Genomic DNA, 15,235 nt, shown 5'->3' with positions numbered 1-15,235 from the left:
CAGAGGGGACACCCGAGCGTATGCGCTCTCATCCAGAGGGGACACCCGAGCGTATGCGCTCTCATCCAGAGGGGACACCCGAGCGTATGCGCTCTCATCCAGAGGGGACACCCGAGCGTATGCGCTCTCATCCAGAGGGGACACCCGAGCGTATGCGCTCTCATCCAGAGGGGACACCCGAGCGTATGCGCTCTCATCCAGAGGGGACACCCGAGCGTATGCGCTCTCATCCAGAGGGGACACCCGAGCGTATGCGCTCTCATCCAGAGGGGACACCCGAGCGTATGCGCTCTCATCCAGAGGGGACACCCGAGCGTATGCGCTCTCATCCAGAGGGGACACCCGAGCGTATGCGCTCTCATCCAGAGGGGACACCCGAGCGTATGCGCTCTCATCCAGAGGGGACACCCGAGCGTATGTCCTCTCTCTCATCCAATCGTCCCGATTGTGCTAATGCCACTCCGATCAGACTTTGATCAGTGTCAGCTTAGTGAGATACAATTCTCGCTGGAGTACGTCTGAAACGCGTAGCTCCACCTCATGTTTTTTAATGCGTCTGTAGCCGTTCAGATCATCACATCCTCATCAGCTATGTTTTTTATGATGAATTCGGATCTGGATTTTAATAGTTAAATAAAGATTGAATGCTGTTATTTCATTTTGGAGCTGGATTCCATTTTTTCCTTGCTTTGGATGTGATTCTCTCCCATAAGAGCCAAGCACAGAGGAGAAGACAATGGAGAACATAATTTGTCCATCTTCTCCATTGTCTGTGTCGGTGTATATCCGACTGCCCTCGGTTGTCATCAGGGCAGTACGACATTTCACACTCGCTCATAAAATTGTATGTATGATTTTTGATATATGCTGCCAAGAAAAATCTGCTCATCGGCACTGGCCCATAGTATAACATTGGTGTGAGGGGTATCTGATGACACATCGGGGAGCCCTCATCCGGGTTATACGCTTGTGTGAGCGAGCCCTGAGGACAGGGAGTGGAGAGCAGAGAGTCATCAGAATCGGGAGCTATGATATATTTGTAATGTTTTTCGCAGAACAATTGGGGTATATGACCACAATCAGAACACAGCGGGTCTTTTCAGCAGAAAAAGGGGTCAGCGGCTCACCCCAAATGTATTCAACATCTCCTTTATTTTATCACTATAAAAGCAGAGGAAGAATCACGGGGAATATCAATAATATATGTTTAGACAACGGCACCTTCTGGTGCTTTTTTACACCTGGATACAAAAAAAGATTTTTCTTTTATCATTTGGGGCATGCCACTAAACCTTTTTCGCCTGAAAGTTTGCTTCAGGTTTTTTGTTGTTTTTTTTAGCAGCAATTCGCATTAACTCTAGATTCCCATTTAGTGATCAGGTAAATTACAAAAAAAAAATATAAATTCATTTCATGCCATGAAAATTAACTTAACCACAGAAAAAAAAATTCTACTGAATTTCAGCATCACCATAAATTGACTTTTCTTTTACACCATCTCAGTGACCTTCTCCTTAGATTAGGAGGAAGTGTCAACAAGGACAAGGCAGCAGGTATCACCTTTTCTTTTACACCATCTCGGTGATCTTCTCCTTAGCTCAGGAGGAAGTGTCAACAAGGACAAGGCAGCAGGTATCACCTTTTCTTTTACACCATCTCAGTGACCACCTCCTTAGCTCAGGAGGAAGTGTCAACAAGGACAAGGCAGCAGGTATCACCTTTTCTTTTACACCATCTCGGTGATCTCCTTAGCTCAGGAGGAAGTGTCACCAAGGCCCAGGCAGCAGGTATCACCTTTTCTTTTACACCATCTCGGTGATCTCCTTAGCTCAGGAGGAAGTGTCAACAAGGACAAGGCAGCAGGTATCACTCTGTCATGCTGATTAGTTGCTTTAAAAAGGGGGCTGCTTCTTGATATCATTGTCCTCTTTTGTTAGCCATAGTTTTCTGAAGTAGGCATCATTGCTTTGCATGAAAAGGGCTTTACAGTAAAGGAATGACATTGCTCCTTGTATAAATGAACCATTTATCGGATCATCAAGAACTTCGAAGAGAGGTTCAGCTGCTGTGAGACGACTTCAGAGCCTTTTGTTTTCAGCTGAGAACACCTCTATATCTGCCTTTGGGATGAAAACCACAATATACACTGTAAGGTGTACGTAGCCCTTAGGCCTGTGACAGGTGACAATCAGCCGCCCGTCTGCTGGCTTCAGGATACACAAAGGTTCTAGTGTTGATGGAATCAGTCAACACTGGTGCCAAGCAGGTTAAAGTTTATTAAAGGGCAATGAAACAATCATAAGATCTCCATGTTCATTGCCTGTTGTTTCCTTTTCTCCGTGTTGTTTAGGTGTCCTCCCCGAACTTTTCTGCCAGCTTTATGCAAGATCTTTCTGGATGAGAGCGCCCCGGACAATGTGCTGGAGGTCACCGCCCGTGCTATAACGTATTACCTAGACGTGTCCGCTGAATGTACCCGGCGCATTGTGGGGGTGGAAGGAGCCATAAAAGCCCTCTGCAATCGACTTGTGGTGGTAGAGCTCAACAATCGTACCAGCCGGGACTTAGCGGAGCAATGTGTGAAGGTAAGGACCGCTGAGACTATACATGTAATAGTCTTTCTATAGCGCCAACATATTCCAAAGAGCTGCACAGAAATTCACCTCATTCTCGGTCCCCAATGGGGCCTAAAATATATCATTACCCCAGATTCCTACACAGGGGCCTGTTTTCTAGAAAGCTTATTTATCGATTAGCATGGTTTATAGGATTGTGGAAGAAAACCAGAAAAATCCTGCAACACCGACAACATACATTGTTATATAGGATGAAAAAAGCCCCCGGTCCATCCAGTTTGTCACTAAATCATTTATACATTTAGAAAATAATTTACCATATATTTCGGGTTTATAAGATGCATTGGATTATAAGACGCACCCCAAATTTAAAGGAAGAAAATGGAAAAAAAAAAAAAGGGGTGGGGCGGAGGGTTCGTCTTACATTCCGGGGGTGTCTAAAGGGGGTTTTACACGGAACGACATAGCTAACGAGATGTCATTGGGGCCACGGAATTCGTGACGCACATCCGGCCTCGTTAGCGACGTCGTTGCGTTGACACGTATGAGCGACCGCTACCGATCAAAATTACTCACCTAATCGTTGATCGTTGACGCGTCATTCTAATCCCAAATATCGTTGCTGTTGCAGGACGCAGGTTGTTTGTTGTTCCTGAGGCAGCACACATCGCTACGTGTGACACCGCAGGAACGAGGAACAACACCGTACCTGCGTCCCCCGGCAACGAGGTGGGCGTCAGTTTCTTTTGGCTGCTCTCCGCCCCTCCGCTTCTATTGGACACCTGCCGTGTCACGTTGCTGTAACGCCGCACGAACCGCCCCCTTAGGAGGCGGTTCGCCAGCCACAGCAACGTTGCTAGGCATGTAAGTACAAGTGACGGGTATTAGCGATATTGTATGCCACGGACAGCGATTTGTCCATGACGCACAACCGACGGGGGCGGGTGCTTTCACCAGCGACATCGCTAGCGATGTCGCTGCGTGTAAAGCAGCCTTTACCGAGAGTGAGTAGCAGCGGTGCTGGTGGAGTGGGGTCACAGGGGGCGGTGATGCGGGCAGTTCGGTGAGTGTCCCAAATGCTCGTTGCAGGCACAGTGAGACAGGCAGCTTTGAAAGAAATGGTGCTCGTAGTCTGCGCATGCGCAGATGGAGGTCAAGATCTCCTCTGCGCACGCGCCACCTCCGGGCGCCATTTTCCTTAAGTCCGCTGTTGGGAGTTTAATGTGCTGAAGGCAGTGCATGCACAGATGAGATCTTGAGCAGAGAGCTCCATCTGCGCATGCACCGACTCCAGGCGCTATTATTTGAAGTCCGCACCGCTGACAACATTTTCAGGATGGCGCCCGCAGCCCCAACACAGCATCTGCGGCTCACAGCGCCCGCAGCCCCTGCACAGTGCTCGCAGCCCCAGCATAGCGCCCACAACATTGCTCCTGTGACCTCTCTCCACCATCCCCAGTAAGCAACATTTGGATTATAAGATGCACCCCTCATTTTCCTCCCAAAATTTTGGAAGGAAAAGTGAGTCTTATAATCCGTAAAATACGGTCGATACACCACAGATGTTGGGTTTGGTCCAATTTAATACGAGACCACAGTGATGCCAGGCAAACCTGCCAACTACTGAGCCACTATGCTACCACTACAGTGTGCACTATGCATCTAGTAAATAACTGGTTATCCACACGTCTGCTACTAAAGTAGACCCAGCTATCCGCAGCTCTCCTTGCTGAATGTCTAAACTATTGTTTAAAGGGAACCAACCAGCAGGTTTCTCACATATAGAGTACAGGCCGTGCCATACTGGTGCTAGGTGCTGATTCCAATCATACCTTCAGATTAGAGATTGGATGCTTAATTGTGGAAAAATCCTTCATCAAACCAAATAGTCATCATTGGTGTAGTAGCTTCAGCATCGGCGCAGTACTATATGAGTGGGGTCTTGTGTAAATATCCCTCCCCTGTGTGCTTATCTGGCCGTTATGTACATTTCTTCCCTTTGTTGCTGCTATTATACTTATGGTAGGCGCATGCGCAGTAGAATCATGAAGTATTACAGGAACTCTTCAATGAAATGGCGTCAGTCTGCGCATGCACATACCACTATCTTCAGCACCATTTTATTGAAGACACTGTCCTGCTTCTAACTTGTCAAATGATCATTCTGTAGGCGGCGCATGCGCACTCACATCCTCTGCCCTTGTCAACACCCTAGGCACAATAGCCAATGCCACGTGCATTTGACAAGTTAGAAGCAAGAAGACAGCGTCTTCAATAAAATGGCGCTGGAGGTAGCGGTATGTGCATGCCCTGACTCCGACACCATTTTATTGAAGAGTTCCTGTAATACTTCAAGATTCTACTGTGCATGCGCCGGCCATAACTATAATGGCTGCAATAGAGAGAAGAAATTTACATAACAGCCAGCCAAGCACACAGGGGAGAAATATTTACACAAGACCCGACCCATATTATAGTGCTGCCCCAATTCGGAAGCCATTGCACCAATGATGACATTTCTGAAGGTTTGGTAAAGGATTTTTCTGCAATCAAGCATCCAATCTGTAATCTGAAGGTATGATGTGAATCCGCACCTAGCACCAGCATGGCACTGCCTGTACTTTACGAGTATATGTGAGAAACCTGCTGGTTGGTTCCCTTTCAAAGAAAACCTTTTACTTGCTCAAAAAATTGTACGTTTCCTGAGCTCCCCTGATTCTGCCGTTCTTTTACATTTGTTTGTGCTGCGTCTCTCCATTGCCGAGATAATCACATTTGTCTATTCTGGAGCACGTTATGTGAAATCTCTGCTTATAATTCAGCAATATGTTTCTTTAGTCTTCCCTGGTTGTGTGCACCTTCACCCCTCCGTACCAGATATTGCCCATCGCAACTCTGCAGCCAATCTCCCAGCCCATCAGCGCCAGACGTGGCAGGGGTGAAAGTGCACGTCAGCAGAACAGACTGAAGAAACGCCCAGTTGCACTATAAGCAGAGATTTTACATAATGCGCTCCACAAGAAGCAAGTCTGCTTATCTCTGCACAAAACCGAAAAGAGCTGCAGAATTAGCGGAACTCGGGCGAGGGAGACAATAGTGACCTGTCTGTCACTGACAGGCGACAGGTGGGGAATAAGGAGAATGGCCAGAAAGCTGGATTAACAGCTCATTTGCATAAAAATTTGCAGGTGGTTTTCTCAAACAGAAACAAGGATTTAAACTAATGTCATCTATGTAATGTCACTGTAATGTTGATTAAAGGGATTGTCCACTACTAGGACAACCCTGTTTGACTCCATATGTTTCCCCCAGGTAAAATAATAAAGCCTATACTCCCCTCCTGTACTGGAGCCCTTCCAGCGGTGTCCGGGCTCTTGATGCTGGGGCTCACGTGGGATTGTAACGTCATGCGAGCCCCGCTTCCAGTCAGCATCGGCTTCCTTTTCCCTGCCTTGACCAAATGAATAATCAACAGGAAGTGAGCGCAACCGCATCTCTTTTTTTAATCAGATAAATTTTTATTTTTCACCAAGTATACAAAACATGTCTTTATATTTTCAGCAATAACGAGCAGAACTATAAACTTTCCCTCCCCCCTCAGCGTAAATATTACCCATATCAATGATCTTACATTTTAACCCTTCAATAGCATATATTGCAATGTATAGAACTATCTCTGCCCCTAGTCTAGGGGTCTCAAACTCGGCTGGGTGTATGGGCCGCACAGAGGAAAAAAAATAATTTGGGGGGCCGCATTCTTTGCAGGACAAAGTGACATTTTTATTGGTACCATATATAATATATTTTATTGTTTGTTACACACCTTGGGATCACTGATTTCTTCGGCGCTCCATTGGGAGACCCAGACGATTGGTGTATAGCACTGCCTCCGGAGGCCACACAAAGCAATTACACTAAAAAGTGTAAGGCCCCTCCCCTTCTGGCTATACACCCCCAGTGGGATCACTGGCTCACCAGTTTTCTGCTTTGTGCGAAGGAGGTCAGACATCCACGCATAGCTCCACTGTTTAGTCAGCAGTAGCTGCTGACTATGTCGGATGGAAGAAAAGAGGGCCCATATACGGCCCCCAGCATGCTCCCTTCTTACCCCACTTGTGGTTCGTAAGGTTGAGGTACCCATTGCGGGTACGGAGGCTGGAGCCCACATGCTGCTTTCCTTCCCCATCCCCCTGAGGGGCTCTGTGGAAGTGGGATCTTACCGGCCCCCAAGCCCTGAGGCCGGGCTCCATCCACAGACCCAGTTGAACCTGATGGATAAGGAGCTGTGTACCATTCAGGGACAAGGCCCTGCAACTTTCAGGTACTCTGTGTCCCCGTTCAGGCGGGCACGCACACACCAGACTTGCTGGGTGTGTTAGTGCGCCGGGGACAGTAACGCTGGGGTTTGAGTCACAGCAGCTTAGCTGTGTGACTTCATGTACTGGGAACTACCGCGCCGGCCACTCTCGGAGCGGCGGCGCGGCTGGGACTTGTAGTGCGCCGGGGACTTAGCGCCGACCGCGCTTTTACGGCGGCGGCGCTTATAAATTTAGTCCCAGGCTTTTGCGGCCTAGCTCCGCTTCGTTCCCGCCCCCTCCCTGTCAATCAGGGAAGGGGAGAGACGCTGTACGTTTACTCAGCGCCGAGGGCTGGAGCCTTATTTACATGCTCCAGCCCTCTCACTTGGCACAGTGGGACGCAGGTTTCCCGCTTTTGGTCTGGCACGCCCAGGGCCCGCCCCCCCCTCCACAGGACGCCGGCAGCCATTCCTGCATGCAGTTCTGGCTGGAGGACGGACACAGGCTCTGGGAGACCCAAGACTAGGGATTTCTGGCGACCACACACCCGCGTTTAGCGGGCGGTAAGCAGCACTTTAGTGCTGGCCCCTCTTGTGCCACAGTGTGTATTGGTGTACTTTTTCCTGTACCAGATATCTAGATATATATACTGCACTGTACGGTCGCTTCTTGGCTGTATACCCTATATTGCTCTGGGAAGACAACAACATGTCATCCACAAAACGCAAGGGTGCCAAGGCACGGGCTGTATACACTGCTTGTACAGCATGTGGGGCTAATCTACCAGCAGGCTCCAACGACTCTCATTGTGTGCAATGTTCAGTCCCAGTGGCACTTCGTCAGCCAGAGCCTATGGTGGTAGTAGCCCAGGCAGAGTCGCCTGTGAACCCTGCCCCGGTGACGGGGACAGAATTTGCAGTCTTTGCTGATAAAATGTCTGTGACTATGACAAAAATCCTGGAGACCTTGCAGTCCAGGCCAGTTGCTCAGACCATGGACTCTACTGTCCCTATGTTCCCCGGTCCCCCTCAGTTGGAACTAATCCGTACTTCACGGGGGTCTCAGGCATCACTGGCTGAGGGCTCTGACTCCGATGACAGTCCCAGGCCGCCTAAGCGAGCTCGCTGGGAGAGACCCTCCACGTCATCACGCGGGTCAGGATCTCAGCGAGAAGGGTCTCTATATGATGAGACAGAGGTGGGTGATCAGGAGTCTAGCCCTGACACCGCACTCAATTTGGATACGCCAGATGGTGACGCCATGGTAAATGACCTTATAGCGGCCATCAATAGGCTGTTGGATATTTCTCCCCCAGCCCCTTCAGCAGAGGAGGCAGCTGCCCAGCAGGAGAAATTCCATTTCCTGTATCCCAAGCGTAAATTGAGCACCTTTCTGGACCACTCTGACTTCAGAGCATCAATCCAGAAACACCATGCTTATCCGGACAAGCGTTTTTCCAAACGTCTTAAGGATACACGTTATCCCTTTCCCCCTGACGTGGTCAAACGCTGGACCCAGTGTCCAAAAGTGGACCCTCCAATATCCAGGCTTGCAGCTAGATCCATAGTTGCAGTGGAGGATGGGGCTTCACTTAAGGATGCCAATGACAGACAGATGGACCTTTGGTTGAAATCTGTCTATGAAGCTATTGGCGCGTCGTTTGCTCCAGCATTCGCGGCCGTGTGGGCGCTCCAAGCTATTTCAGCTGGTTTGGCACAGGTGGACTCTTTCATACGTCCAGCAGTGCCGCAAGTGGCGTCCTTAACTACGCAAATGTCTGCGTTTGCGACCTACGCTATTAATGCGGTACTGGACTCTACGAGCCGTACCGCAATGGCTTCCGCCAACTCTGTAGTTTTGCGCAGAGCCTTGTGGTTAAAGGAATGGAAAGCAGAATCTGCTTCTAAAAAATGTTTAACCAGCTTGCCATTATCTGGAGACAGACTGTTTGGTGAGCAATTGGCGGAAATCATTAAACAGTCCAAAGGTAAGGACTCTTCCTTACCCCAGCCCAGATCAAGCAAACCTCAACAGAGGAAGTGGCAGTCAAAGTTTCGGTCCTTTCGAGGCTCGGGCAAGCCCCAGTTTGCCTCGTCCAAAGGGACTCAGAAAGAGCAAAGGAGCTCTGATTCCTGGCGGGCTCACTCACGCCCCAAGAAAGCAGCCGGAGGTACCGCTTCCAAGGCGGCTGCCTCATGACTTTCGGCCGCCTCCCTCCGCATCCTCGGTCGGTGGCAGGCTCTCCCGCTTTTGCGACATTTGGCTGCCACAGGTCAAAGACCGGTGGGTAACAGACATTTTGTCTCACGGGTACAGGATAGAGTTCAGTTCTCGTCCTCCGCCTCGGTTCTTCAGAACTTCCCCACATCCCGACCGAGCAGATGCCCTTCTGCAGGCGGTGCATTCTCTAAGAGCAGAAGGAGTGGTGGTCCCTGTTCCTCTTCGGGAACAAGGACAAGGTTTTTACTCCAATCTCTTTGTGGTGCCAAAAAAGGACGGCTCATTCCGTCCTGTTCTGGACCTAAAACTGCTCAACAAGCATGTGAACGCCAGGCGGTTCCGGATGGAATCCCTCCGCTCAGTCATTGCCTCAATGTCTCAAGGAGATTTCCTAGCATCAATAGACATCAAAGATGCTTATCTCCACGTGCCGATTGCTACAGAGCACCAACGCTTTCTACGCTTCGTGATAGGAGACGACCATCTTCAGTTCGTAGCTCTGCCATTTGGTCTGGCGACAGCCCCACGGGTGTTCACCAAGGTCATGGCGGCAGTGGTAGCAGTCTTGCACTCTCAGGGACACTCTGTGATCCCTTACTTGGACGATCTACTTGTCAAGGCACCCTCTCAGGAGGCATGCCAACTCAGCCTGAACGTTGCACTGGAGACTCTCCAGACGTTCGGGTGGATCATCAACTTCTCAAAGTCAAATCTGTTACCGACCCAATCACTGACGTATCTTGGCATGGAGTTTCATACTCTCTCAGCGATAGTGAAACTTCCGCTGGACAAGCAGCGGTCACTACAGACTGGGGTGCAGGCTCTCCTTCAAAGTCAGTCGCACTCCTTAAGACGCCTCATGCACTTCCTCGGGAAGATGGTGGCGGCAATGGAGGCGGTTCCGTTTGCGCAGTTTCATCTGCGCCCACTTCAATGGGACATTCTCCGCCAATGGGACGGGAAGTCAACATCCCTGGACAGGAAAGTCTCCCTTTCCCAGACGGCCAAGGACTCTCTGCAGTGGTGGCTTCTTCCCACCTCATTATCACAGGGAAGATCCTTCCTACCACCATCCTGGGCGGTGGTCACGACAGACGCGAGTCTGTCAGGGTGGGGAGCAGTTTTTCTCCACCACAGGGCTCAGGGTACGTGGACCCAGCAGGAGTCCACCCTTCAGATCAATGTTCTGGAAATCAGAGCAGTGTATCTTGCCCTACTAGCCTTCCAGCAGTGGCTGGAAGGAAGGCAGATCCGAATTCAGTCGGACAACTCCACAGCGGTGGCATACATCAACCACCAAGGGGGGACACGCAGTCGGCAAGCCTTCCAGGAAGTCCGGCGGATTCTGATGTGGGTGGAAGCCACGGCCTCCACCATATCCGCAGTTCACATCCCCGGCGTAGAAAACTGGGAAGCAGACTTCCTCAGTCGCCAGGGCATGGACGCAGGGGAATGGTCCCTTCACCCGGACGTGTTTCAGGAAATCTGTCGCCGCTGGGGAAGGCCGGACGTCGACTTAATGGCGTCCCGGCACAACAACAAGGTCCCAACCTTCATGGCACGGTCTCGCGATCACAGAGCTCTGGCGGCAGACGCCTTAGTGCAAGATTGGTCGCAGTTCCGGCTCCCTTATGTGTTTCCACCTCTGGCACTCTTGCCCAGGGTGCTACGCAAGATCAGATCCGACTGCAGCCGCGTCATACTCGTCGCCCCAGACTGGCCAAGGAGGGCGTGGTATCCGGATCTGTGGCATCTCACGGTCGGCCAACCGTGGGCACTACCAGACCGACCAGACTTGCTGTCCCAAGGGCCGTTTTTCCATCGGAATTCTGCGGCCCTGAACCTGACTGTGTGGCCATTGAGTCCTGGATCCTAGCGTCTTCAGGATTATCCCAAGGGGTCGTTGCCACCATGAGACAGGCTAGGAAGCCCACGTCCGCTAAGATCTACCACAGAACGTGGAGGATATTCTTATCCTGGTGCTCTGCTCAGGGAGTGTCTCCCTGGCCATTTGCATTGCCTACATTTCTTTCTTTCCTGCAATCTGGGTTAGAAAAAGGTTTGTCGCTCGGCTCCCTTAAAGGGCAAGTCTCGGCGCTATCCGTCTTTTTTCAGAAGCGTCTAGCACGACTTTCTAAGGTACGCACGTTCCTGCAGGGGGTTTGTCATATCGTACCCCCGTACAAGCGGCCGTTAGATCCATGGGATCTGAACAGGGTACTGGTTGCCCTCCAGAAGCCGCCCTTCGAGCCTCTGAGGGAGGTTTCACTTTCTAGACTATCACAGAAAGTGGCTTTTCTGGTAGCGATCACATCTCTTCGGAGAGTGTCTGAGCTAGCAGCGCTGTCATCCAAGGCTCCCTTCCTGGTCTTCCACCAGGACAAGGTAGTGCTGCGACCCATTCAGGAGTTTCTCCCGAAGGTGGTATCCTCTTTTCATCTTAATCAGGATATCTCTTTGCCTTCTTTTTGTCCTCATGCAGTTCATCGCTATGAGAAGGATTTACATTTGTTAGATCTGGTGAGAGCACTCAGAATCTACATTTCCCGCACGGCGCCCCTGCGCCGTTCGGATGCACTCTTTGTCCTTGTCGCTGGTAAGCGCAAAGGGTCGCAGGCTTCCAAGGCCACCCTGGCTCGATGGATCAAAGAACCAATTCTTGAAGCCTACCGTTCTGCTGGGCTTCCGGTTCCATCAGGGCTGAAGGCCCATTCTACCAGAGCCGTGGGTGCGTCCTGGGCATTACGACACCAGGCTACGGCTCAACAGGTGTGCCAGGCAGCTACCTGGTCGAGTCTGCACACTTTCACCAAACATTATCAGGTGCATACCTATGCTTCGGCGGACGCCAGCCTAGGTAGAAGAGTCCTGCAGGCGGCAGTTGCCTCCCCGTAGGGGAGGGCTGTCTTTGCAGCTCTAACATGAGGTATTTCTTTACCCACCCAGGGACAGCTTTTGGACGTCCCAATCGTCTGGGTCTCCCAATGGAGCGCCGAAGAAGAAGGGAATTTTGTTACTTACCGTAAATTCCTTTTCTTCTAGCTCCTATTGGGAGACCCAGCACCCGCCCTGTTGTCCTTCGGGATTGTTGGTTGTTTTTCGGGTACACATGTTGTTCATGTTGAATGGTTTTCAGTTCTCCGACGTTACTTCGGAGTGAATTTGTTTAAACCAGTTATTGGCTTTCCTCCTTCTTGCTTTTGCACTAAAACTGGTGAGCCAGTGATCCCACTGGGGGTGTATAGCCAGAAGGGGAGGGGCCTTACACTTTTTAGTGTAATTGCTTTGTGTGGCCTCCGGAGGCAGTGCTATACACCAATCGTCTGGGTCTCCCAATAGGAGCTAGAAGAAAAGGAATTTACGGTAAGTAACAAAATTCCCTTCTTTGAACATTTTCACTTGTTCATTATAGCAAACGCGCACATTCTTTGTTTAAATATAAACTTTTTTTATATATATTTTATTCCTTTCTTGTAACTAATAGTCTTACAATTAGCACTATATAGAAATTTTGACCAACAACTTTTAGTAATGTTCCCCATATTGTTGTAACGTGCCCATCCTTGTCCCCTTGTAGTATTGTGCCCCATCCCACAGTAATGTGCCCATTCTTGTCCCCTTGTAGTATTGTGCCCCATCCTAGTCCCCATCCCACAGTAATGTGCTCATCCTTGTCCCCATCCTAAAGTAATGTTCCCCATCCTTGGCCCCATTTTGTAGTAATGTGTTCATCCTTGTCCCCATCCTATAGTAATGTCCCCAATCTATAGTAATGTGTCCATCCTTGTCCCCCATCTTATAGTAATGTTCCCCATCCTTGTCCCCTTGTAGCAATGTCCCCATCCTATAGTACTGTCCCTATTCTATAGTAATGTGCCCATCCTTTAGTAATGTGCCAACCTTGTCCCCACCCTATAGTAATGTCCTTAGCATTATCCCTATTCTATAGTAATGTTTCCCATCCTTGTCCCCTTGTAGTAATGTCCCTATCCTACAGTAATGTGCCCACCTTGTCCCCATCCTGTAGTAATGTCCCCATCCTATAATACTGTGCCCACCTTGTCCCCATCCTGTAGTAATGTCCCCATCCTATAGTAATGTGCCCACCTTGTCCCCATCCTGTAGTAATGTCCCCATCCTATAGTACTGTGCCCATCCTAGTCCCCATCCTATAGTACTGTGCCCACCTTGTCCCCATCCTGTAGTAATGTCCCCATCCTATAGTAATGTGCCCATCCTATAGTAATGTGCCCATCCTAGTCCCCATCCTATAGTACTGTGCCCACCTTGTCCCCATCCTATAGTACTGTGCCCACCTTGTCCCCATCCTATAGTAATGTCCCCATCCTTGTCCCCATTCTATAGTCATGTGCCCATCCTAGTCTCTGTCCTATAGTAATGTGCCCATCCTAGTCCCTATCCTATAGTAATGTCCCCATACTATAGTATTGTGCCCATCCTTGTAATGTCCCCAGCCTTGTCCCCATCCCATAGTAATGTGCGCACTTTGTCCCCATCCTGTAGTAATGGGTCAGCAGCTCCCCTCACCTTCCACAGACGCTGGAGTGAAGCTGAGGGGGCGGTCTGCGGCCCCAGATCCAGTGATTGAAGAGATCGGTCACAAGGCCGGTCTCTCCAATCAGAGCTGGGGGCGGGTGAAACACAGGTCACCCAGCTCCAGCCAATGATTAGTGCTACAGCTGCACTGATCTTGGCTGGATTTCAATGTTTCAGCGATTTTTAATGGCTGAAACATTAGTGGCTGTGATTGGCTGAGCGGCGTTCGTCAGCCAATCACAGCCTCCGTAGGTCCGGGGAGGAGACACCACCCCTCCTGAGATCCCCTCCTCCCCGAATCTAAGGTATTTGCAGCGATTGTAGCCACCGGGGCTGCGATTTCGCCATGACGTACTGGGTACGGCATGGGTCCTTAGTAAGTACCAGGGAGCCATAACGTACCCAGTACGTCATAGGTTGCTAAGGGGTTAACGTCCAACACACACACACCATTCTTCTCACCTGTCCCGTGCTCCCTCGGCTGCCTCATCTCTGCTTCGTGCAGCCCCCAGGCCCGTGCCCCCGGTCACTATCACGGCAGGTGCAGTGTCACTGTCAGTGATTTATGTGAGATGATTGTATTGTCGGCGCGAGAGCGCAGCACCAGCAACACATTCATCTGACATAAAGCGCAGACAGTGGCTGTGGCCCCTGCACCTGCCGCGATAGTGAACAGGGGCACGGGCCTGGGGGCCGCACGAACTACCCTGAGGGGCCGCATGCGGCCCGCGGCCGCGTGTTTGAGACTCCTGCCCTAGTCCAACATCTCCCAACTCTAATATTTATCGATATTGCAACCACGGATTACACAATCTATCAAAAAGTGCAGGTTGTTTCCTTTTCCCATATATGCTTCTCTCCATTCGAACAATATGATTAACATATGCGACAAATTCCCCTCTAGTCGGTGGGTCCCCCTGCATCCAGTGTTTGCCAATTACTCTCCTTGCCGCATACAGCAGTCTGGCTATCACTATTTTAAAATTGTTGTCTACTCTACTCTAATTTCCTCCACGTAACCTAGAAGACATACCAGGGGTTGTCTGGGAAGTTTACATCTATAAGCTCGTTCTATTCTATTAAGAACAGTTATCCAAAAGGTGCCAACCTGGGGCACATCCACATCATGTGGAAAATGCCGGCACCTTCTCCATTACATCTAGGACAGTCGGAGTTACTCCTCAATCCCATTTTACACATAATTAGCGGGGATCTATATGCCCTATGCAACACGTAGAGGTGGGATAATCTTGCTGGTTCACTCATTGATAATTTCGGTATGTATTCCAAAACACTATCCCATACCTCATCCGTGATCCCGTCTATCTCTGCCTCCCTTTTAGTCCTAGTGTTTACAGGGTGATCAAGCAAATATGTATGCAGTAGGTCCCTATATATAGTAGATATGATTCCTCTTGTGGGTCCACTACTACACACACATTTCAGTACTAGGTCTGCCTGTACCAGCAATGATTGCTTAACCCCCTGAGCCACCACTGCATGCACCAACCGTTTGTACTGGTACCACCCAAGTGAGGATATCCCAAACTCATCCTGTATTTGTGTAAACGATTTCAGACGTCC

General features: G+C 50.0%; 1 protein-coding gene across 8 annotated transcripts in view; it reads left to right on the top strand.

Moving 5' to 3' along the window:
* Positions 1-15,235, top strand: part of HECTD1 (HECT domain E3 ubiquitin protein ligase 1) — a 247,790-nt gene that overhangs the window by 41,442 nt on the left and 191,113 nt on the right. For all 8 annotated transcript variants that reach the window (XM_075330091.1, XM_075330086.1, XM_075330090.1 and 5 more), the window contains exon 3: positions 2,351-2,585. In XM_075330091.1, coding sequence (XP_075186206.1) covers positions 2,351-2,585 — 235 coding nt within the window. The remainder of the gene's footprint in view (positions 1-2,350; positions 2,586-15,235) is intronic.

Source organism: Anomaloglossus baeobatrachus, chromosome 12 (assembly GCF_048569485.1).
Source record: "Anomaloglossus baeobatrachus isolate aAnoBae1 chromosome 12, aAnoBae1.hap1, whole genome shotgun sequence".
NCBI classification, from domain to species: Eukaryota; Metazoa; Chordata; class Amphibia; order Anura; family Aromobatidae; genus Anomaloglossus; species Anomaloglossus baeobatrachus.
Note: the sequence above shows the minus strand (reverse complement) of the source record. Positions and strands in the feature narration are given on the sequence as shown.